The 23348-nt window shown below is 34.8% G+C and overlaps 2 protein-coding genes across 2 annotated transcripts; both read left to right on the forward strand.

Annotated features, from left to right (window-relative positions):
- The first annotated feature begins 1856 nt into the window (after positions 1–1856).
- Positions 1857–2602, forward strand: LOC113306213 (L10-interacting MYB domain-containing protein-like). Its single transcript, XM_026555175.1, has 2 exons — positions 1857–2189; positions 2291–2602. The coding sequence occupies exons 1-2, from the start codon at positions 1857–1859 to the stop codon at positions 2600–2602; spliced, it is 645 nt and encodes a 214-aa protein (XP_026410960.1).
- An 812-nt stretch (positions 2603–3414) lies between these two features.
- Positions 3415–5222, forward strand: LOC113306214 (protein ALP1-like). The gene is made up of 3 exons (XM_026555176.1): positions 3415–3678; positions 3795–4020; positions 4753–5222. Exons 1-3 carry the CDS (start codon positions 3415–3417, stop codon positions 5220–5222), a joined length of 960 nt encoding a protein of 319 aa, XP_026410961.1.
- Positions 5223–23348: the final 18126 nt, after the last annotated feature.

Raw genomic sequence — 23348 nt, forward strand, 5'->3', positions numbered from 1 at the left:
ACATACTATTAACATCAAAGCAATTTTCAAATTACTGAAATAATCATTACGAAACATTCCAAGATAATACCAAATGATTGTGTCACACAAACCATGTAAGATGTTACTCGGCAATTTTCACATGATATAAGATGAACTTGGTCGAAGCGAAAGATTTCCAACACATATTTCGAGAAATATGTAAGCGAGATAAACTCAGCTCGAAATCTCAAATATGTATATAGAAAACTATATCGTAATACGACTTATGTCTTAATATAGGAGATAGAGTAGAAATAGACTTTCCAAGTGATTCTATTATATAAAGGAAACACCCTTACTGTAGCAAGTGAAGTTGCAAATTTTAAAGTTCCGAATTTGCCCCCAGTTTCATTTTTCATCCAACGGGGGTATAAACGTAATTTTCGAGAATATCAAAATCACTACCATCGAAATTTAGATTTGGTTTGGATTTAAACGTTCTCCATAATCAAATCAAAGAAATAAAGAAATCTGATCTGCATCACTGAAACATTAAAATCTATATATATAAGCTAATAGATTGTATGTAAGCTTTAGAACAATAAGCCAATCAAAAAATCACTTTTTATCCTCCATAGAACACAAAAAAAATTTAAGCTAATTCCAAAAGTTGGATTGATCAATTAACGTATTACTCAAATAAAATACATAAATATGGTGGTGGTCTTCATGAAGCCAAAGAAAGAACAAACAAAGTGATAGTTGAGATGGAAGCAAGTGAAAAATGGTGGTTCTGTTCGTTTTAGAAAGTGTGGAATAAAGGTAAAGAGTAAGAATGTGATAAGTGCAAACTTATCAATTAAGCATCAATGGTGAAGTTAGACGAATAAATAGATAAAAGAAGGGAAGAAATTAGAATAGGAGGCTAGAAGAATCATTTAGGTCGCGTTTGGTAGCTTGGATATCCCCATCCTAGGATGGGTTATCCAGATTAAACGGTTTTATTGTGTTTGTCTCTCCTAAATTCTAATTTGGGATAAGAATAACAAAACCCACCGTGATTTTCGTAGCCTCAAAAAGTACGATTAAGGTATTCTCTCGAATACCTGTTTTTCCCATTTCCTCACCAAGAATAGAATGGCACAATCCCACTCTGAAACCCACGAATTCCAGTATAACCACTAAACCCACGATTGAGATTTTCATACTTCTTTTCCTCTATATATACTGATGCATATCTTCATCGTTTACATCGATACAAGGTACTCTTCTTTACATCTGATTCAATTTCTATGATTCAATTCATCCTAGTAATTTCTATGATTCAATTTCTTATCATGCAAATCTGATTTTCAAGTTGCTATAAAATCTGATTCAATTTGTTTTTTTTACAGAGGGTTTTCATATCATATCTGCTAGGAATCAATTGCAAGTTACTGGTACCATATTCATCCTCTTTCTTTTTCTTATCATCTTTGTTGATGCATGAATATTTATCCATCTTCTTATTATTGTGTATGTTGTCTTTTGTTTTTTTCAATTGCATGTTGCTGATATCATCTTCATAGATTAATGATTTGGTTTTTCTGTTGATAGTGGTTTTTCTTCTCATTACTACATATGTTTTCTTTTGTTTTTATCAATTGCATGTTGCTGATATCATCGCAATTATAATGATTTAGGTTGTTTGTTTATAGTAGGTTGGTATGACTTAAATTTGGGAAATATTTTTTAGTAGATTTGATTGAATCAGTAAGTAATTCATTTTTTTTATGACAAGCTTTGTTTGATTAATTACTAGCTTCCCATGTTCACAGGGTTAAGCTTTGTTGTGTGGCCAAGTTTCCTGAAAAGTTTGTTTAGCAATAGCTTACATATTCAGTTGATTATAGAATATGGAGAGTGATCAATCATCCAAACCCCAAACTGGAAGGACAACTTGGACTCCTCCCATGGATAGACTGTTCATAGGTCTAATGGAAGACCAAGTACAGAAAGGACAACTACTCGATGGTCAATTCAGCAAATATGCTTGGACACACTTTGTTGATAATTTCAAGCAGAGTTTTGGTTCTTATTTTACCAAGGATGTGTTGAAAAATTGTATGAAAACTTTGAAGAAGAACTATGTTGCTGTGAGTACTCTTAGAGGTCAAAGTGGATTTGGATGGGATCAGTCGCGAGAAATTGTGATTGCTAATGATGTTGTATGGGATGATTATATAAAGGTTTGTAATTTATGTTATTCTTTAAAAATTGAATGAATTTTGATTTTCGTTTTGTATTTAGAAGATATGCTAATAGGAAAATTTTATAATTCCACTTGCAGAAGCATCCTGATGTCAAATGCTGGAGGAAAAAGACCCTTGATCACTTTGATGAGTTAGCTATTATATTTGGGGATAATAGGGCCAATGGAAGGTACGGCCGTTGTAGGAATGACTATACTGTGCAAGATGATGATGACCATGATAATGAAAATTTAGATAACACGCAATCTCCAGATACCCCTCAAGAACAGAATGAGAATGGATATAAATATAAGGATGAGGACTTGCGTACATCTGACACTCAAAAAAGGGCTCGAGCTTCAACAGGTCTGAATTCACGTCCTTTTAGAAAGACCAAAAAGAGTACATGAGAAGGAATGGTAGATGCAATTCAGGTAATGGCAGCGGTTGTAAACAATGTTGCGACTAAGAAAGAAGAAAACAAAATTTCATCATCTTTAGAGGCAAGTTTAGTGTCCGCACTCGAGGATGTACCAAATTTGGATGATGATACTTTTGTGCAGGCGCTAGATTTATTGGAAGATGAAAAGAAAGCTAAGATTTTCATTGCATTGACTGGGAACAGGAAACGACAGTGGTTGTTATCGAAGCTCAATATTCCCGCATATTATCCTTCCAATTTAAGTGACTAGGCGTCTGATAGGGTGAAGTTTGGCCACATAGTATTCTCAGGGATTTCGAATTACTAGGTTATGTTTAAGTTTCTTTTCATTTAGTAGTTTGTGTCAGAGATTTAATTTGGTTAATGTTTAAGTTTAATGTTGTTATGGTACTGTAATAGTAGTTTTCCTTTCATTTTTTATGAACTATGTTCCTGCTCTATGAATTAAATTGAAATGTTTTTATTTTTAAAGTTTCCATGTTGATTTTTAATTTTCTGTGTGTTTTCTATTGATATAATGATTTTTAATCTTCTATATTCTTTTTGTTGGTAGGTACATATAAGATATCGTAATATGGCGAGTTCTGACGATGAAGAAGATTTGGTAGTAGTTGTAACAGCAGCCACAACAACACTAATTGTTGTTTATTACCAATATTTTTTGGAGAAAACAATATGCCATGATTCAATTCTTAGTGGTGCAGCTCATGTAGATGAAGTCTTAAATGGTCATGATGCACGATGTCAGGATAGTTTCGTATGGAAAAACATGTTTTCGATATGTTGAAAGAAAAGGAGTTACTTCGTCATAGTAATGGAGTTCGTGTTGAAGAAAAAGTAGCAATTTTTATGCTTGCTGTTGGACATAATGAACGTAACAGGATACTTCAAGAGCGTTTTCAGCATTCAGGTGAGACAATTAGTAGACATTTTAATGCAGTCTTGGATGTTATTGTTGCATTGGCAGATGATTTTCTTGTACCAGCAGGGCCTGATACCCCCACTGAAATCTTAGAAAACCCAAGATTTTATCCATACTTCAAGGTATTGCATATCTTCAACCAAGATTTATCACATAAACTCAATTAGTTTTTGTTGTATATATAAATATGTTTGTATCCACAACCAACTACTTTTTACTCGTATTCTTTTCATTATAGGATTGTATAGGAGCCATTGATGGAACACAAATACCAGCAATGGTTGGTCTCGACGAACAAGTCCCTTTTTGGTGCAGAAAAGGGTTCATTTCGCAAAATGTTTTAGTAGCTTGTTCCTTTGACTTACAGTTTCAGTATGTTCTAGCTGGTTGGGAAGGCTCGGCTGCTGATTCACGCATACTAGATTCAGCTCTAACAAGATGCGATAGATTAATTGTGCTCGAAGGTATAACGTGCTATCATATATTTTTCATTCTACTTCCAAATACTATTGCCAACCCATGTTTCTAGCTTTGACATCTTTTTAACGGAAGCTCAGGTAGACAACTACTTTTTAATTAGATAGATAGGCATGCTGGTCATGCTGTATTTTTCATCATTTGTTCAATTCATCATTTACTATCAAAGAAACCCTCCAGTTGAATTATGTGTTTGGAATTCCTAGAGCATGACATTTAATCTCATCTGTGAACTATTTGTCTGTTTTTTTTAATGATTATTCCTAGAGCATGATATTTAATCTCATCTGTGAGCATGACATTTTAATGATTATTGGGAACTATTTGTCTGTTTTTTTACACTTCCCATGTCTCAGTTCAGTGGTCTTCCGAGACCCACTTAATCTCATCTGTGAATCCATTTCATTGATACTCACGGGTGGCTCTCAAAAAAGAGCTAATAACTCATGGGTGGCTCTCAGTTCAGTGGTCTTCCAAATGGTAAACGAGTAAAATACGGGCAGTAACAAGGGTTTTGGTTTTGGTAGTTACTGTTGGTTTTAGCACTGCATTGTAATAGCGGCCATTCCTATTCCTACTGTTGCCGGGAAAATTGTACAATGTTTGTACTTCATTTTAGAATGGGGAAGAAGATCCTATATGCAGTAGAGTCTATAATCACATTTATGTTATATCCACGGAGAGCTTGATTGATAACTTAGCCTTTTTTGTTTGTACAGGTAAATTTTATCTCGCTGATGCAGGATTCGCCAAGATGCCGCAGTTTATTACTCCATATCGTGGTGTCCCTTATCACTTGAAGGAATTTGGTGGAAATCGTCCAAAATATGCAAAGGAATTATTCAATCTCCGACATGCATCGTTACGGAATGCAATTGAACGTGCTATCGGTATACTTAAAAGACGCTTCACTATTTTGCAACTGCAGCCTCAATATCCATTCGAATCACAAGTGAAAATTGTACTTGCATGTTGCATCCTTCATAACCACATCCGCAGAGAGTGCATTAATGACTTGATTTTCGATGATGAGAACTTACAAAACCTACTAGAAACCGATCCAAGAATTCAACAAGACAGTGAATGCCCTACACTTGGGAGAAATAGACAACGAGAAGTAGCTTCAGAACTTCGAACTTCAATCGCAGATGCAATGTGGAATGATTATCAGCGTCGCCGCCGCGGCTAATGTTTGCATACTGTTGAGTTAGACTTCGATACTGTTATTTGCATATTGTTGTTTAAATTGGATGAGTTAGACTTGGATACTGTTATTTGCATATTGTTGTTTAAATTGGATGAGTTAGACTTGGATACTGTTATTTGCATGTTGTTGTTTAAATTCGAGAGCGAAACAAACATGATTCAAGTTATACTTATGATTTCTGTTGGGTGATTGAGATGTTAACCAAACAACTTCTATGTTAATATGGGATAAGATAAAATTTGAGACAAACATAATTCAAGTTAACCAATTCCTAGTTAGATAACTGATATCTCTACTTAGGATATGTTGTTGGGTTTCCAAGCTGCCAAACAGACCCTATATAAAGGAGAACTCTAGCAACTGGGAAACCTAAGCCCCATACCTCCTGTGTGATACTATTTGTATAAGCTAGAGTCGATTCTTTTTTAACCTTAGGTTTTTCACGAAATCCTGTAGGTTAATGACTTAAAGACTTCATTGGGATTGTGAAGCTAGACCCAACTATTTTCTCCGTAGCTGCGTGTTCTGATCTTGGTGTTTCTATCATATTTAGTATTATCTTCTCTAAGATTTGCTCGAGATTTATTCTCCGATAGGCAAGATTAAAAGTAGTCACAAACATCTTCGTCTCATCGTTCGTGATTCCACAATATCTTGTTTCTCTAGTCGATTAAGATTATTATGAGGTGATTGATAATACTAGGCTATTCTTCGGGAATATAAGTCTGGTTTATCAATTGGTTCCTGATCACCTTGATTTATCAAAAGACGGAACAAAACTCTTGGGTATTTCTATGGGAGACATATTTATTCAATCTATAGACTTTTTTGTGTGAGACAGATTTGTTTATCAAGTCTTCGACTTTGGGTCATAGCAACTCTTGGTTATGGGTGAGATCAACTAAGGGAATCAAGTGCGTAGTATCCTGATGGGATCAGAGATGTAAGGAACGCAACTGTACCTTGAATCAGTGTGAGATTGATTAAGGTTCAACTACAGTCCAGTCCGAAGTTAATTGGTAATAGGCTAGAGTCTGTAGCGGCTTAATACAATGTGGTGTTCAATTTGGACTAGGTCCCGGGGTTTTTCTGCATTTTCGGTTTCCTCGTTAACAAAATTCTGGTGTCGGTGTTATTTCTTTTCCTCATTATATTTTGTTATATAATTGAAATATCACAGGTTGTGCGTTAAGATCAATCAATTAGAATATCCAACCTTTGGTTGTTGATTTACATTGATTGACACTTGAACATTGGTATTTGGTACCGTTCAAGTAACTCCTTTTATATTCAATCAGGCTCGCAGGTTTCTATTTGTTGATTGCGGATTGAATTAAGAGCTAGAAATATTAAACTCTTTGATATACTTTACTCTAGATTGAGTCTGACTGTCTAGTTCATTCTCTAGAAAGTGTATTGGAGTAAGTCCTCTCATATTGGAAAACGAATTGTTGGGTGTGGTTGTTAGACCCCCGCATTCTCAATTGGTATCAGAGCAGGAAAACACGTTAAAGACTTCATAAGTCTGTGTTTTTAGCGATCTGATATGGACAGTAATGCTATCTCTATAAATGCACCACCAGATCCAGGGATTCCAGAATTCTCTTTCATGATTGATTTAATAAAATCTGTAGAATAAATTCTATCTAAACCTCCACCAGGTTTAAAATCCATTGAAGTGTTTTCAGAGCTTGAAAAGAAGCTTGAGAGCTTATCTCTTGATGTTGAGTTATACCTCCAGAAAGAGCAAGAATCTCTTGATAAGGTAAATCAAGTTATGATGAATAATATTCATGTTGAGGTTGACATTGATTTACTATCAGTGAGATCAATGCTCTTCCTCTGTGTAATCCAACTAGTTGTAGCAAACTAAACGGTTTACAAAAAGAGCTTAAGTCTAAGTCTTCCGACCATACCACCTCTAAGCATGAATTAATTCATTGGTCAATTCCTGATACATCTTACCAAGATAATAGTATTATCCTTTCTTATGAAGAAATTAAAATGTCTCTTTTTATCAAAAGAGTTTCCCTATGCGATACTGAAAATTATATACAGAACTTGTTTCTTATAAGGTGTAAAATAAGAAATCAGAAACACATTTTTTCTTGTGCTCTCTGGAAGTTCTTTGAAAAACTTATAAAAATAGTTCTTTGGGTTTCTCTCAATACTGTAAGATGTGAGAGTTGTTGTAAAAGACTCTTTCTCGGTGCCATGGTGGGCAAGATATTGTTCACCTCAACACAACTTGATTGTGTTGGAAGTGCATCCTCACCAAGAAATGCCCTGCTATGTATACGGTGAGGAAAGCACAAGAATTGGGGTGCACATATTATGTTCGGTAAGGCTGTACAATTCAATTGGATTCTTCTAAAAAGGTATGTCTATAAACTTTGGCAAGATTTTTGATTTTAATTGCTTAGAGTACTTATAATTATCCATGTACCTTGCTTATCGTTCATTTCTACCTAACTTGATCTGTGTTTAAGGTTCTTAAATGTTTAGGTTTGAATATAGTAGTTCGGATGTTTGGACTTCATGGTACATATACAAGGTATGCATACCATCATTTAAAATCAAAATCCAGGGATTTTAGTATGCATACCCGTTTGCATACTTCTCCAAGTCATGAAAATTCGTTTGAAAACCCGTATGCATACTTGATCGTAGACGTCGATGTTCGGTAAACTTGTTTTGGACGTATCTTCTTCGTCCGAACTCGGAATGACCTCATTATTTTTGCATTCTCTTTCTCTTTGAATTCTATTCAAAATGGAAATGAGAATTCTTGAATTTGAATGAGTTAATATTGGTATTTGTCCCGTCTCTTTTTTTTGAGTGGTTTGCTCCGTTTCGTCGCACTTGTTCCTCTTCTCTTGGACTTGGGCACTTGGATTCTTGGAGTACTACTCTTCTAATCTCATTTGCATCTTTTAAAAGAAAGTTGTTGGCGAATCACAAAGAAGGAAGTTCAAGAATGGGCAGTAGTACGCATTGCTATGAGATTCTTGAATGTTCACAATCATCTTATGTGAACTATGGTGCATGGTCGTTATTGACTTTATATGTCCTTCTTTGTTCAGAAAATCTTTTTATACGCCTTTGGTAACTATTATTGGTGTAAATCCGTGCGAAAAAGATTGATTCTACCCTGTAAGGACAAATCATCTTGTATGTGCATTAGAGTTTGTCTTGATTTTGTCTAGGAAACTTATTATGAGAATTTATTTCTTGTGTTTTTAGAGGAATAACTAGGGTTTGGAATAGCCGTTATTGTGAGTACACATATCTATATCCAACGTTTTCATCTTCATGTTTTTAGATTTATTTATTTAAATTCTAAGTTTTTTGGAAGATGATGTTTGCAATTTTAATCTTTATGATTTTATATATTGCAAATTTTTATGGGATATGTTGTTTACGTCCGTGAACCTGTGACTGTCCCATACTTGTTCAAAAGTTATCTCTATTATGTCGGTATGAAAGTATTGATAAAAGATAGAATGAACTTTTGACTTACAAAAGTTAAAGCATTTTATGTCATTATTTGATGGAAGAGATGATAAAACTTTTGTTTACACGGATTATGTCTATCATATGTCATTGTGCAAATAGTGATAGAAAATAGAATGAATCCTTGTGTATTCCGCAGTATTGCTCGATCTCCGATCCATATTTTGGTGCACATACTGTGTTGCTCCGTAAGTTCTCTTATGTCGAGCATGACCAATTGAGTTGATCATTTTTTTTGTGGTTGTTTCAACTGAGATTTTTGGATACAAATTCATGTTTTCATGTGATTTGGTTATGTCCAAAGAAATCCTTCTTTTCTTGTAAAAGCAAGGTCGCCTTTGTTGTTCTTTGGGGAATGAAATTTTATGGGGGAGAGTTCTTAATTGAACTTGTGCTTAATTGCCAAATATTTGTGGGGAGTGCGATGGTGGAATATTATAGGGGTTATCTTATATCTTTATAAACTCCTTGACGAATGCACTTAGTTCGGCTTTATGATTGCATCTAAATAAGTTGGTATGCTATTCTCTTTTGGTCATGAAGTATCTCTATGAAAATTTCATGAGGATCCACTAGTTTTCGTACCTTTGCCAATTTATATTGATAAAAGGGGGGGGGGGAATTAATGTGTAGTTTCATACTACAAGTACATATGGTTTACGGATCATTATGTAAGGGGGAGTAGTTTTCATGTTGAGATGAAGTATTGTCTAAGGGGGAGTGATACATATCACCATAGTATTGTTGTCAAAATTGTGATACAATTGAATATTGATGTTGTGTGATAATACTATGAAACTATATAACAATGATTGAGAGCATTTGTTTTCTCATTCTTCTCGCTACGTATCTTCAACAACTATGATGTTGAGTTGAACACGTTTAAAATCATGGAGTACTTGGAAGTGAAGAAGTTTTTGAGTCGTGTTGAAGATGCCAAGGAGATCAAACATTTGGATGAGAAGCTATAAATTTTCATTTATTTTGTAATCCATATGTATTGATAGTTTTGTCACTAAAATTGACAAAGGAGGAGATTGTTAGAGCACTGCTCGGTAGAACTCGCATGTGTTGCTATCTCAAGAATGTTTGTCAACGTTAGTGATCAAAACTATAAGTATTGATTTCTATCCTATTTATAGATGTCTCGGACTAGGACATAGATTGTGTAGTTCAGCTTAGTTTTCATGGCGTTCATCATTTGAAGACGAATAACTACTAAGGGGAGCTTGTGGAACTTCATCGATAAAAGGTATGTGGAGACTTAAGCTCATCTATCACTTGGTAAGTCTATTTCTACTCTATCACCTATATTGAGACATAAGTCGTATTACGATATAGTTTTCTAAATACACTTTTGAGATTTTGAGTTGAGTTTATCTCGTTTACATATTTCTCGAAATATGTGTTGGCAAGCTTTCGCTTCGACCAAGTTCATTTTATATCATGTGAAAATTTCCGAGTAACATCTTACATGGTTTGTGTGATAAAATCATTTGGTGTTGTCTTGGAATGTTTCGTAATGATTATTTCAATAACTTGAAAATTGCTTTGATGCTAATAGTATGTGAAAACGGCTATTGTCATCCTCTAAGAAAGTTTCAATGATTGAAATAAGAGTTTAGAACACTTAACTATTATTTGATATGTCATGTTGTGCACACTTGTACATATGTAATCCATGTACAGGAACAATATTATGCGCACCTGTTCGCATACCTGTTTGTTTGAGAAATCCGGGAACCTAAGTATACGTACCCGTTTGCGTACTGGCGTACATGTTCATGTCCGAGAATTTCTGCTGGGATTTGAAGTTCGCGTACCCGTTTTACCCGTTTGCATACTTGAAGGTTAAAGTTATAAAATCGGTTTTAAACATGATAAACATTTATATAATAAGGAATGCAATCTTTGCAAACCGTGGCTATAATGTTCATGATTGATTCGACTTTAGGTCGTAGCAACTCTTGGTTGTGGGTGAAATCAACTAAGGGAATCAAGCGCGTAGTATCCTGGTGTAAGGAACGCAACTGTACCTTGAATCAGTGTGATATTGATTAGGGTTCAATTACAGTCCAGTCCGAGGTTAATTGGTAGTAGGCTAGAGTCTGTGGTGTCTTAATACAGTGTGGTGTTCAATATGGACTAGGTCCCGGGATTTTTCTGCATTTGCGGTTCCTCGTTAACAAAATTCTGGTGTCTGTGTTATTTTTTTTCCGCATTATATTTTGTTATATAATTGAAATATCACAAGTTGTGTGTTAAGATCAATTAATTAGAATATCCAACCTTTGGTTTTTGATTGACACTTGAACATCGGTCTTTGGTACCGTTCAAGTAACTCCGTTTATATTCAATCAGGCTCGCAGATTCCTATTTGCTGATTGCGGATTGAATTAAGAGTTAGAGATATTAAACTCTTTGATATAATTTACTCTATATTGAGTCTGACTGTCTAGTTGATTCTCTAGAAAGTGTATTGGAGTAAGTCCTCTCATATTGAATTGTTGGGTGTGGTTGTTAGACCCCCGCATTTTCAAGCATATCTCCATCTGCAGTAGTTTTGATATATAGAGTGTGCTCATGTGGGCATTTCTTATAACCATGCTCAAGAAAATAAGAATCAATACGAGTATACCAGGCTCGCGGTGCTTGTTTAATCCTGTAGAGAGCTTTCTTCAAACTGAATACTTTGTCTTCTTCGCCTTTCTTAGCATAACCAACTAGTTGATCTACGTACACTTCCTCTTCAAGTACCCCATTAAGAAATGCCGATTTGACATCCATTTGATGAATTTTACATTTCTTCTGAGCAGCCAAAGAAATAACAAGACGAATGGTATCCATTCTAGATACTGGTGCGAACACTTCATAGTAGTCAATACCAGGATTTTGCTTGTAACCTTTTACAACAAGTCGCGCCTTAAGTATGTCCACACTTACGTCATGATTGTACTTCTTCTTGTAACCCATTTAACTCAAATTGATTTCTTTGCTGGAGGAAGAGTAGTCAGCTCCCAAGTGTCATTCTTCTCGATGGAATGAATTTCATCGTTCATTGCACGAACCCAACCATCATCTTTCACTGCCTCTATATAAGTCATAGGATCACAATCTGCAAACAATGCAAAACTAAGAAGTTCTTCATCAGACTCGTCATTATCATTTGTTATAACATAATCTTGAAGACGTGTAGGCATGGTATGTGTTTGTGTTGGGACACGAGTTACTGGAACTTGATGAGGCGAGGAGTCAGATTCAGAGGCATTATTTGGTATAGTATGACTGTCTGGTACCAAGGAAGATACACTTCTCACCTTTGACATCAAGCTTTTGTCGTTTTTCAGCTGGTACATGAACATATGCCACACTTCTGAACACACGAAGAGCAGCGACATCAGGTTTAAAACCACTCCATGCTTCTTCTGGGGTTATGTTGCGAACACTACTTGTGGGACTCCTGTTAATAATGTAACCATCACAAGCAACGACTTTCGCCCAGAAAATTTTAGGCAAATTTTTATAATTCAGCATACTACGAGGCATTTCAACAATAGTCCAGTTTTTCCTTTCAGGAACTCCATTTTGTTGCGGAGTATAACTATATGTAAGTTGATGCCTAATGCCATGCATTCTACAATTATCACCAAAAGCATTCGAGTTGTATTCTCCACCTCTATAAGTGCGAAGTACTTTCAAACTCTTTCCGCTTTGTTTCTCGACAAAAGCTTTAAACACCTTAAATGTTTCAAAAGCATCATATTTATTCTTCAAGAAAAATATCCAAGTCTTTCTACTGTAATCATCGATGAAAGTCAGAAAGTAACGACTACCTCCATGTGATACAGTCTCCATTGGGCCATAAATATCAGAATGCACTATCTCCAACTGTTGTGTTGCTCTTCGAGATTTTCCAACTGGAAACGGAAGTCTGTGTTGCTTTCCCACAATACAACCTTCACATAACTGGTTAAAGTCTTCCAATAAAGATAAACCTGTAACCATTTTTTTCTTTGCCAATGAGCGTAACCCATTAAATTTAAGATGACCGATACGAAAATTCCATAACCAATTATCATCTAGAACAATACCACTGAAAGCACACACAATCTCTGATTTTATAGGCAAAGTAAATAAACGACTCTTAGTCATTCTCACCTTAGCAATCAACTCCTTCTTACGGTTCTCGATAGTGCAAACACCACCATCAATGACAAAACAAAGCCCATTCACAGATAATTGACCCATACTGAACAGGTTCCCAATGGAGACTTGGTACATAAAGTGTTAGAGCATAGCTCGGTTGAACCCACCAAGCGTTGGTATGTCAAGTTTGGTTGTCATATTTTAGTGAATCAAAACTCATGTTAAGAGTCGCTTGATTATGTACTAGAGTCAACTTCGTATAGGTTAGCTTGAAAGTATTAGGATATGAGACATTACAAGTATTGCGAAGACTTGAATAAGTGAAGAAGTAAGAAGCTACAACGAAAACATCATCCTTCCACTTGAGGTTAATGATATTTGACTTGAACTGTTTCATTTCCTAACGTATCTTTCAAGTCATGCATATTGAAAACAAAACTTCAAAGCATGAACACTCTAGATAGACATAGTATTAAGGAATACAATACGAGGTTTATTGTTTAACTATTAAACTTTGTAGATAAGACATCAACATAATCGTTTGAATGCTATTGTGATTATACATGGGTATGAGGTGAGAATTTCATTCTAGGATACAATGTTTTTACATGTGTTTTAAGGAAGTAAGTTCATAAACTTGTTTAATGAATCAAAAAGGAAATCGCCAGGCGTTATTGGTATTGTTATTCATTGCATATCTTGCGAACAACCAATATGTGTGATTAGTATAACCGCTCATGACTAGTTTGTGTTCTTGGTAAAACTATTCACAAAGGCATGACTTATGTATTGGTATGACTTTTATTAGTGAAACCGATCTTAAGTAATCACCTGAGATGGTATGATCGAGTTTGTGATTTTGTGTATGACCGACTCTGGTTAAGGGGAACCGATCCTAGTAAGAGGTGCAACACATCACAAAAGGGAATCGATCCTTGTATGAGGTGCATCAAGTTTTTAGCAGAAAGGGGAACCGATCCTATGGGCATGTGCAACACGTTTTTAAGCAAAGGAGAACCGATCCTATGGACATGTGCAACACATACAACTTGGATACCATATATATGTGGGGAACCGATCCTAGTACCTAGTCAACCGAATTTTGGAAATCTAGTGTGACTATGCACAATACTCACATGGAGGTAGAACTGAAACTTGTTTTGGTAGAACCGTTAAACCTATGATTTTTGATTGAGTGTTTTGATCAATCACATAGTTCTTGAAAGTCAGATGAACCAATTCTAAACTTGTTTGAAAGTGTGGCAAATCGGTTTCAAGGTTGTAAGTATGAAAGAGTACTTACAAAGTAAGGATGTCGACAGACTTTGAACACGTACAATAATGTTTATCTTTTATTTTTCAAAGTTATTCCTTAATAGCTAAAGGAAGAAAATCCTGGATCGAAAGATAAATAAGTTAAGAATCTTTTATTTAAGGTTTTTAATTTTATTTTAGGAAAATGAGAATTAGTAATGTGCATTTACTATTTGAAGATTTTCCAAAGATATTTTCGGTCAATATTTTGGACAGAGCATTTCCAAGAATTATGGAAACCGAATTTGGAATATATTGCATATCTTGAGAATATTTTCGGTTTTGGAAATTACTTGGTGTCCAAACTTCCTTGTCTATAAATACTTGAAGTTTTCATTTCTGGCAAACTAATCCTTCGTAACAACAGACTTCCTCTTTTGTTGTTGTTACTGGTGTAGCCGCCTATTCGGAGAGGAGAGTAACCTAATTTGGCGAAATCTCTTACGGCCGCTCAGTTTAAAGTCTTCTTTGGGATTGAGAATCTCTAGCGTGTACCGTTGGTGGGAAACTAGATAATTGCAGTTTATATTTTCCTAATTAGGCGAAACTAGAACCTCTAAAAAGGCGAGGGTACCCAAATATACCTCAAGCTAAAAAATTTCCTACCTATAAGTCCTTTCTCCGAAAATGATTGTCTATGGACTGAGTCGGGACAATACAACTAATCGGTTCACACTTCGTGTGATCGTCTATGGATACGAGATCGAGACAATACAACAACGAAGTATGTTACTTGATAAAAAGGCTCGGACTTAATCAAACACTATAGGATTCACTTATCAAGTAAATATGAATTAACGTTTGTGTAATTTATTTTAATTATAATAACACAATTATAATGCATAAATATAAAGTAAATGACACAGCAAAATTTTGTTAACGAGGAAACCGCAAATGCATAAAAACACCGGGACCTTGTCCCGAATTGAATACTCTCGGGATTAAGCCGCTACACAAAATTACACCAACTTCGTATAGTTGAGACCAAACAACTAAACATATCGTTCACCTAGTTCCTTCTGTATTCCCACGCCTCCAACTTTTGAATAAGTCACGTACTTGGATCAATTTCTTTTGTTCGTATTCCAAACAGTAAAGGAAAAACAAATATGTTTGGTATCAACTCTCTTCAACCAAGTGATATGAGTCGGACAAAGGCTCTTCTGTTTATCTTAACATAAACTCATTTGCCAGGTCCTTAGATCTATCTTATGTTCAATTACCGAAGTAATCGTTTAAGATTAAGCCAACAACACTCTTAATCTAAAGAATTGTGTTGATGCTGATCTACTCAATTAATCAATCCAATCTACCACAAGGATAAACCGATTATTAATTGGATCCTCTATTACCGAAACAAGTACTGTGCACACCAAAGATTATAAACTCACAAATCATAAATCTTCAATATCTTCTTCGTCTTCAAATCTTCTTAGATCTTCAATATAAACCTGCACACAATCACTTGAATCTCTTGTGATCAATCACGCACAGAACGGAGTCTGTTAATAATGGATTATCACAAGATCGTCTTTAGAACTAACAACAGTCTAAAGATCCCTGTCGAAAATCTGAACTAGTTTGAGTGAATCTTATATCAGAAGAGAAGATTCTCAAGCATAAACAAACTAGGTGCAATCAGATTTCAACCACCGTTAGTCAATCAAATAAATGAAAACAAAAGATAAACCGCAATTATCTAGTTTCCCACCAACGGTACACGCTAGAGCTTCTCAATCCCAAAGAAGACTTTAAACTGAGCAGCCGTAAGATATTTCGCCTAATTAGGTTACTCTCCTCTCCGAATAGGCGGCTACACCAGTAACAACGACAAAAGAAGAAGTACGTTGTTACGAAGGATTAGTTTTCTAGAAATGCAAACTTCAAGTATTTATAGACAAGGAAGTTTGGACACCAAGGAATTTCCAAAACCGAAAATATTCGCAAGATATTCATTAAAGTACAAATTCGGTTTTCATAATTCCTGGAAATGCTCTGTCCAAAAATAATGATCGAAATATCTCGGAAAATATAATTAGTAAATGCACATTACTAATTCATGTATTTCCCTACAAAATGAAATTAATAACCTTAATTAAAATATTTTTAACTTACTTATGTTTCGATCCTGGGATTTTCTTTCTTTAGCTATTAAGGAATAACTTTGAACAATTAAAGAAATAAACATTCACAACACGTGTTCAAAGTATGTCGACATCCTTACTTTGTAAGTTCTCTTTCACACTTACAACCTTGAAACCGATTTGCCACACTTCCAAACAAGTTTATAATTGGTTCATCTCCATGTGAGTATTGTGCATAGTCACACTAGCTTTCCAAAATTCTGTTGACTAGGTACTAGGATCGTTCCCCACATGTATATGGTATCCAACTTATATGTGTTTCACATGTCCATAGGATTGGTTCCCCTTTGCCTAAAAACGTGTTGCACATATCCATAGGATCGGTTCCCCTTTCTGCTATAAAACTTGCTGCACCTCATACAAGGGTTGGTTCCCCTTTTTGATGTATTGCACCTCTTACTAGGATCAGTTCCCCTTTCCCAAATTTGGTCAGAAAAAACACAAACCCGATCATACCATCTCAGGTGATTACTTAAGATCGGTTTCACTAATAAAAGTCATACCAATACATAAGTCAGGCCTTTGTGAATAGTTCTACCAAGAACACAAACAAGTTGTGAGCGGTTATACTCAATCACACATATTGGTTGTTCATAAGATAAGCAATGAATAACAAAACCAATAACACCTGGAAATTTCCTTTTCGGTTCACAAACAAGTTTATGAACTTACTTCCTTAGAACACATGTAGAACATCGTTCCCTAGGATGAAATCCTCACCTCATACCTGAAAAAGCGGGGGTATAACAACACCACCCAATATTTCGCTTAGCAATTTGTATGGACTAACTCCGAAATACTTTCTAGAGAATCAACTAGACAGTCAGACTCAATCTAGGTAAAAGTATCTCAAGGAGTTAATATCTCTCTCTTGTTTTGATTTAATTAAGCTAATAGAAATCAGCGAGTCTTTAATCAAACACAAGGAATAACTTGGATGGTACCAAAGACCAATATCCAAGGATCAATCAATGACAATCAACAACCAAAGGTTGTATTATTCTAATTGATGATCTAAACGTATAACCTGTATTATTTCAATTATAATTATAAAACAATATAATGCGGAAATAGAAATAACACAGACACCAGAAATTTTGTTAACGAGGAAACCGCAAATGCAAAAATACGCCAGGACCTAGTGCAGATTGAACACACATTGTATTAAGCCGCTACAGACACTATCCTACTCCAAACTAACTTCGGACTGCACTGTAGTTGAACCCCAATCAGTCTCCTCACTGATCCAAGGTACAGTTGTACTCCCTACGCCTCTGATCCCAGCTGGATATTGCGCACTTGATTCCCTTAGTTGATCTCACCCACAACTAAGAGTTTCTACGACCCAAAGTCGAAGACTTGACAATAAACAAATTTGTCTCACACAGACAAGTCTATCAAATGATCAATCTGTATCCCACATATAAACCCTAAAAGGTTTTGTTTCGTATTTTGATAATAATCAGGGTGAACAAGAACCAATTGATAATTCAGTCTTATATTCCCGAAGAACAGCCTAGATTTATCAATCACCTCACAACAATCTTAATCGTATCGTAGCGAAACAAGATGTTGCGGATCACAAATAATGAGACGAAGATGTTTGTGATTACTTTTTATATCTTTCCTATCAGAGATATCAATCTCAAGCCGATCAATCTGATTGTACTCGTACGATAGAAGATGCAAGATCAGATCACACAACTACGATAAAAGTAGTATCGGCCTGGATTCACAATCCCAATGAGGTCTTTAAGTCGTTAACTGATGTGATTTTTAATCGTTGTTGTAAATAAGGATTCGAACTCTAAGACTTGTAAAGATTAAATTTAAAGATTTAAGGAAAATAATAAACAAAGGCGAGAGTTACTGGGACTAGGATTCCACCAAATTCATATCATAAGGCTCAATTATTTATTCGCAACAATTATCGCTTAATAAATAAAATAACATGGACTCTTGTTTTTGCCAAAGTAGATTCTCAAAATATTAGTTATAAATTGTAAGCATGGGACATCAAACATCTAAGCAAGCATGACCCATCGAATAAAATGATAACTAATTAATTCAAATCATAATTCTATTTTAATTAGTGCAAAAGTCAAATATAAAAATAAAATAAATTTACCCATGCATGAAATTCGGATTCCTCCGTCGACCCAGTGTAGGGGTCTAGCTCATCATGTTGTAGACGCTCTTAAAAGATTATTTGATTGCTCGAAAAGTGTTTACAATGGTGAAAATGAAGAAAAATTAAACGCAACTATTTTGCTCTTCCAAAAATCCCCCCTCTCTGGATGCCTGTTTGGTCCTATTTAGCACCCTATTTATGCACAACAACCCATTACTCAAACATCTTTTCAAAATGTTCTTCCATAACTCCATCAGATCTTCTCTTTAATGAAAGATATCTCAGGAATAATTTCTTTCTCCATTTATCACACATCTTCCTCTATTTGCTAGAATAAAATCCTGGGGATATTATCTTTTTTATTTATAAATAAAACCACATATTTTCTTTCTCCTTTTCAATAAAAACAAACTCATCAATATATTATCTCTTTTAACTTCAAGATATGAAAACTTCCTGTATAGTGGGAAAGAAGATATCTTTTCCTTAAATCTTTGAGATCTCCCATAAATTATGTGAATCTGTTTCAAATGAAGAAGAAGAGGGTGCCTCTATCCATTTGTTGGGTGCCCGTATCTGAAACGATGGGTGCCTTTATCAGTTCCTCTGGTTGCCTTTAACACTTTTTCGAGCTATTTTTCCCAAAGAGCTTATTTCCTTGAAAAGACTTAAAACAAGATTATTAGTGATTAAATTAGTCATAACGAATGTACTTATGGGTGAAAATGCGTCATACTTGCGTGCTCATCAAATTTCCCCACACTTACATTTTGCTAGTCCTCGAGCAAAACAGAAAATTGACCCGCTACACAGCTGGTCATATAATAAGATAGAGAGAAAGAGACCCGCTACACAGCTGGTCATATCAAATTTTTTTTAGACCCGCTAAATAGCTGGTCATAACATGCAAGAAAAAAGAAAAAGACCCGCTACAGCTGGTCATAACCCTAGCAATCATAATATTTTATTTAGACCCGCTAGACAGCTGATCATAATTTTTTTTTTTTGTTTTTTTTTTTTTTGCTTCTTTTGTTTTTTTAGACCCGCTAAACAACTGATCATAATTTATTTTTATTTTTTTAGACCCGCTACATAGATGGTCATATAATAAGATAAAGAGAAAGAGACCCGCTACACAGCTGGTCATGATTTGCAAGAAATTTCCTGAAAAAATAAAGTAAAAAGTTAACATCTCCCCCATACTTAAACATTATATTGTCCTCAATGTAATTGAGTCATCCAACGCAAATATTAAGATGGGAAATGCAAAAAGTAAAAAAAAAAATGAATAAAATAAAATAAAATAAAAATACCTACTGGAATGTACAGAAATGGATCCCCAAAAATTAACAGCCTGAAAATTTGGCGATCAACCCAAAATACAGTATTTACAAACGACAGCTTCACAATTAACTTATGAAAATGCGGTGACACTGAAACTGTCTGAAATAGAGGATTACCCCCAAACCTAATTTTTACTTCATATGGAAGTGAGTATAGCACATAATATGGGGATACTATTGGGACAGGGAAATTGTCAATAGGCTCATGCACGGTGTCAGAAACATGCAATTCTTCTGGGTACTTAGATGCAAAGTAATCAACCAACTTTAGAAGCACGCAATTCTAACCCTAAATTAGGCAACTTTTGGAAGTCTAAGGGACTAGAAACAACCTCCACATACCTTTTAGTCGATGAAGATCCACTGGTTCCTTGAGTAGTCCTTCGTCTTATATGATGATCGCCATGGAGTTCTTGATCTCAACTACACTTTTTATCCTAGTCCGAGACCTTAGCTATAGTAGACTAGAAATCAAGACTTATAGTTTTGATCACTAACATTGACAAACATGCTTGAGATAGCAACGCATGCGAGTTCGACCGAGTAATGCTCTAACAATACCCATACATAATCACAATATCATTTAAATGATTATGGCGATGTCTTATCTACAAAGTTTATTGGTTAAGCAATAAACCTCGTATTGTATTCCTTAATACTATGTCTATCTAGAGTTCAAGTATTCTTCGCAGTTTTGTTTTCAATATGCACGGCTTGAAAGATACGTTAGGGAATGAAACAGTTCAAGTCAAATATCACTAACCTCAAGTGGAAGGATGATTGTTGTCGTTGTAGCTCCTTGCTTCTTCACATCTTCAAGTCTTCGCAATACTTGTAATGTCTCATAATCCTAATACTTTCAAGCTAACCTATACGAAGTTGACTCTAGTACATAATCAAGCGACTCTTAACATGAGTTTTGATTCACTAAAATATGACAACCAAACTTGAGATACCAACGCTTGGTGGGTTCAACCGATCTATGCTCTAAAAATCTCCCCATTTGTCAATTTTAGTGACAAAACTCTTACATCATATGGATTAATAAATTATAAGAATTCATTACACATACGCTTGATTCCCGAATTCAACGTAAACAACTTACATTTAATCCTTGAAAATGCCGTTGTTGACATTATAATAACAAAGAAAATACTTCCCCTAAGGAAGATAGGAAGATATTCAATCCGCACGTCTTTGTTATACCAGTTCATATGACATGTTACTCCCCCTTAGTCTGTGGTTTCACTCTTTCGTTTAGATAAAACGTTTAAGCACCAATGGCCTTAGCGATACCAATCAATATAAAATCAATGCCAATATCACTTGTTTATTTCATATATTTCCCCCCCTTTTTGTCACAAAATGACAAAGAAACGAAAAAAATAAAGGACAACACGAAAAGAATCTTATAAATCTCAAAATAGACTTGCAATCTGTGGAGTTAGGCACGAGGGTTCCACACATCATGTTCTGATAACCAATATCAAAACCGAAACTACAAGTAGTTTTATTTTGATATGTTACCAAGGAAACAATTATTCGAAACAATTTTTCCAATTTAGTTTTGCAAAACAAAAATCAACTAAGCTCTTTAGTCCCTTTGCTAAACCGATTGTTCAAAAACAACCGCTTAATTCGATAAGACCAAAATAAATATAACTTTAATTTTCTCATCAGGTTCTAATTATCCATAAACTTAGACCTTTCAATTTTAAACAATACAAGTACTAGGTTAGTTAACTAGCATTTCTTGTTAAGGCATTCGATTAGACTTGAATAACCGAAACCTCACTTCGATAAGTCTAACTAATATCAGAATTAACTTAGTTTCTCTTATCCGAAATCGAATTGGACTAAACAACTCATCCCGTAATCCATTTATTTCGTTAATCCATAAATAATTCATACAAACCAATATAAATCAACTTACATAATTATTCACCTCAACCGGAAGCAATTGAAACAACATAGACATTAAAAGCACCGTAATTGCACCGAAATTTTGTAAGCCTAAACAATTGATACCACACAATAAAGCAAGATAACCATAGTTTTTCTTAACCGGAACCAATTGAATCACACACATCATGAAATAAACATCAATTGTACCGAAATTTTGTTAAGCAAAAGCAGTAAATATATATAATATAAACTCAGGCTTTTCTTAAACAGAAAAACAATTAACTAACAAGATTGTTACCTCAAATTTCGCATCCATTTCTCCAATATGATTGGATCTTCATCCAGGGAGAATTGATATCGAAATATCATCATGTTGTCATCCTTATGTAAAAACAAAAGAATAACAACAACCAACCTTTACCAGAGAAAGGTTGGAAATCGGTTTTAAAAATTGCAAGCAAAAGTTGAAAACCGTCGAAACACATATGCTTTTATGCTAAACCAAAATCGATTCAACATATTGTGACTTTTTCACATATTGTTTCTACCAGGATCCCTCATGATTCTTTGATAAAGCCTACCAACATGGGCTAGAACTTAATCCTGCTATACCAAAAAGTCACCCAAACCACAAGGGTTCACAATATATGAGATCGAAGTGGTAAAACCGAAATCAAACATCCCATAAACATACATAGCAATAAGATAAAAGCATTCAAGCACAAGCTATGTAAATCGAAACTATCACAAGAAAAATCAAATAATTTTATTCATAATAGACTAATACAATCAATGAAAGAAATCAAAAATTGATGTCTATTTTTCTCTCTCTCAGTTTTTGTGAAGATTGCTTTCAAAAACTGGATTCAAATTCCTCTGAGCAATTCCCTTTTTAGTAGATTTGTTCATCTCCAGCAGTTGAGAATGAAGATTAGCTAATACTTCTTTTGAATCGTTTATCATCAACTCATGATATCTAATACAACCTTTAACAGAGTGAACCTGTTTTCTTAGAGAGTCTTGAGAGTTATCATGAAGAGGAATATCATGAGTTTCAGTCATAACAGATGCACACAGTGCTAAATCATCAAGGGATGGCTCTTCTTTTACCGATTTCTCCATTGAAATGTGATAGTCTTCTTACAGACAGGAAGAAGGTATATAAGATGAGAGAAAATCAAGGAATAAAAAAATATTTGGTTTATGGAAATCGAAACTATTTTCCCCAAAAATAAGAAATATTCATTATTTTTCACTAAAGAAACAATCATGAATAACTTGCCCAGATTTATGCTTCCTCATAATCAGAATTTTGGGCAACAAGTGAGGATGCAAGACTCAACACCATCAGTGTGTGTTGAGGTGAGAATTATTCTCACCATATTTAGCAAATACATCCTTAGGATGATTTATAAACACAATGGACTGTGTTTTCTTCTGTTCTTTCTTTCTCTTGTAATTGCAAGAGTTTGCAATCTTCTTTTGAAAACCAAGAAATTTACCAGTCTTCTTTATCCCTTTTCGAAGAGCTTGGATAAGTTTGATTTCGCAAAGGATTGCAGCGAGATTATTTTATTCACATGAAGAACTTGTTGTGACATCAGAAAAACTA

The sequence above is a fragment of the Papaver somniferum genome, chromosome 8 (assembly GCF_003573695.1).
Source record: "Papaver somniferum cultivar HN1 chromosome 8, ASM357369v1, whole genome shotgun sequence".
NCBI lineage: Eukaryota > Viridiplantae > Streptophyta > Magnoliopsida > Ranunculales > Papaveraceae > Papaver > Papaver somniferum.

Bases quoted from the DNA above. Each gene is read 5' to 3' on its own strand.
- LOC113306213 (XM_026555175.1), top strand. From the start codon at position 1,857: ATGGAGAGTGATCAATCATCCAAACCCCAAACTGGAAGGACAACTTGG. The intron at 2,190-2,290 runs GTTTGTAATTTA...TTCCACTTGCAG, and splicing joins TATGGGATGATTATATAAAG to AAGCATCCTGATGTCAAATG.
- LOC113306214 (XM_026555176.1), top strand. From the start codon at position 3,415: ATGTTGAAAGAAAAGGAGTTACTTCGTCATAGTAATGGAGTTCGTGTT. The intron at 3,679-3,794 runs GTATTGCATATC...TTTTCATTATAG, and splicing joins GATTTTATCCATACTTCAAG to GATTGTATAGGAGCCATTGA. The intron at 4,021-4,752 runs GTATAACGTGCT...TTGTTTGTACAG, and splicing joins TAGATTAATTGTGCTCGAAG to GTAAATTTTATCTCGCTGAT.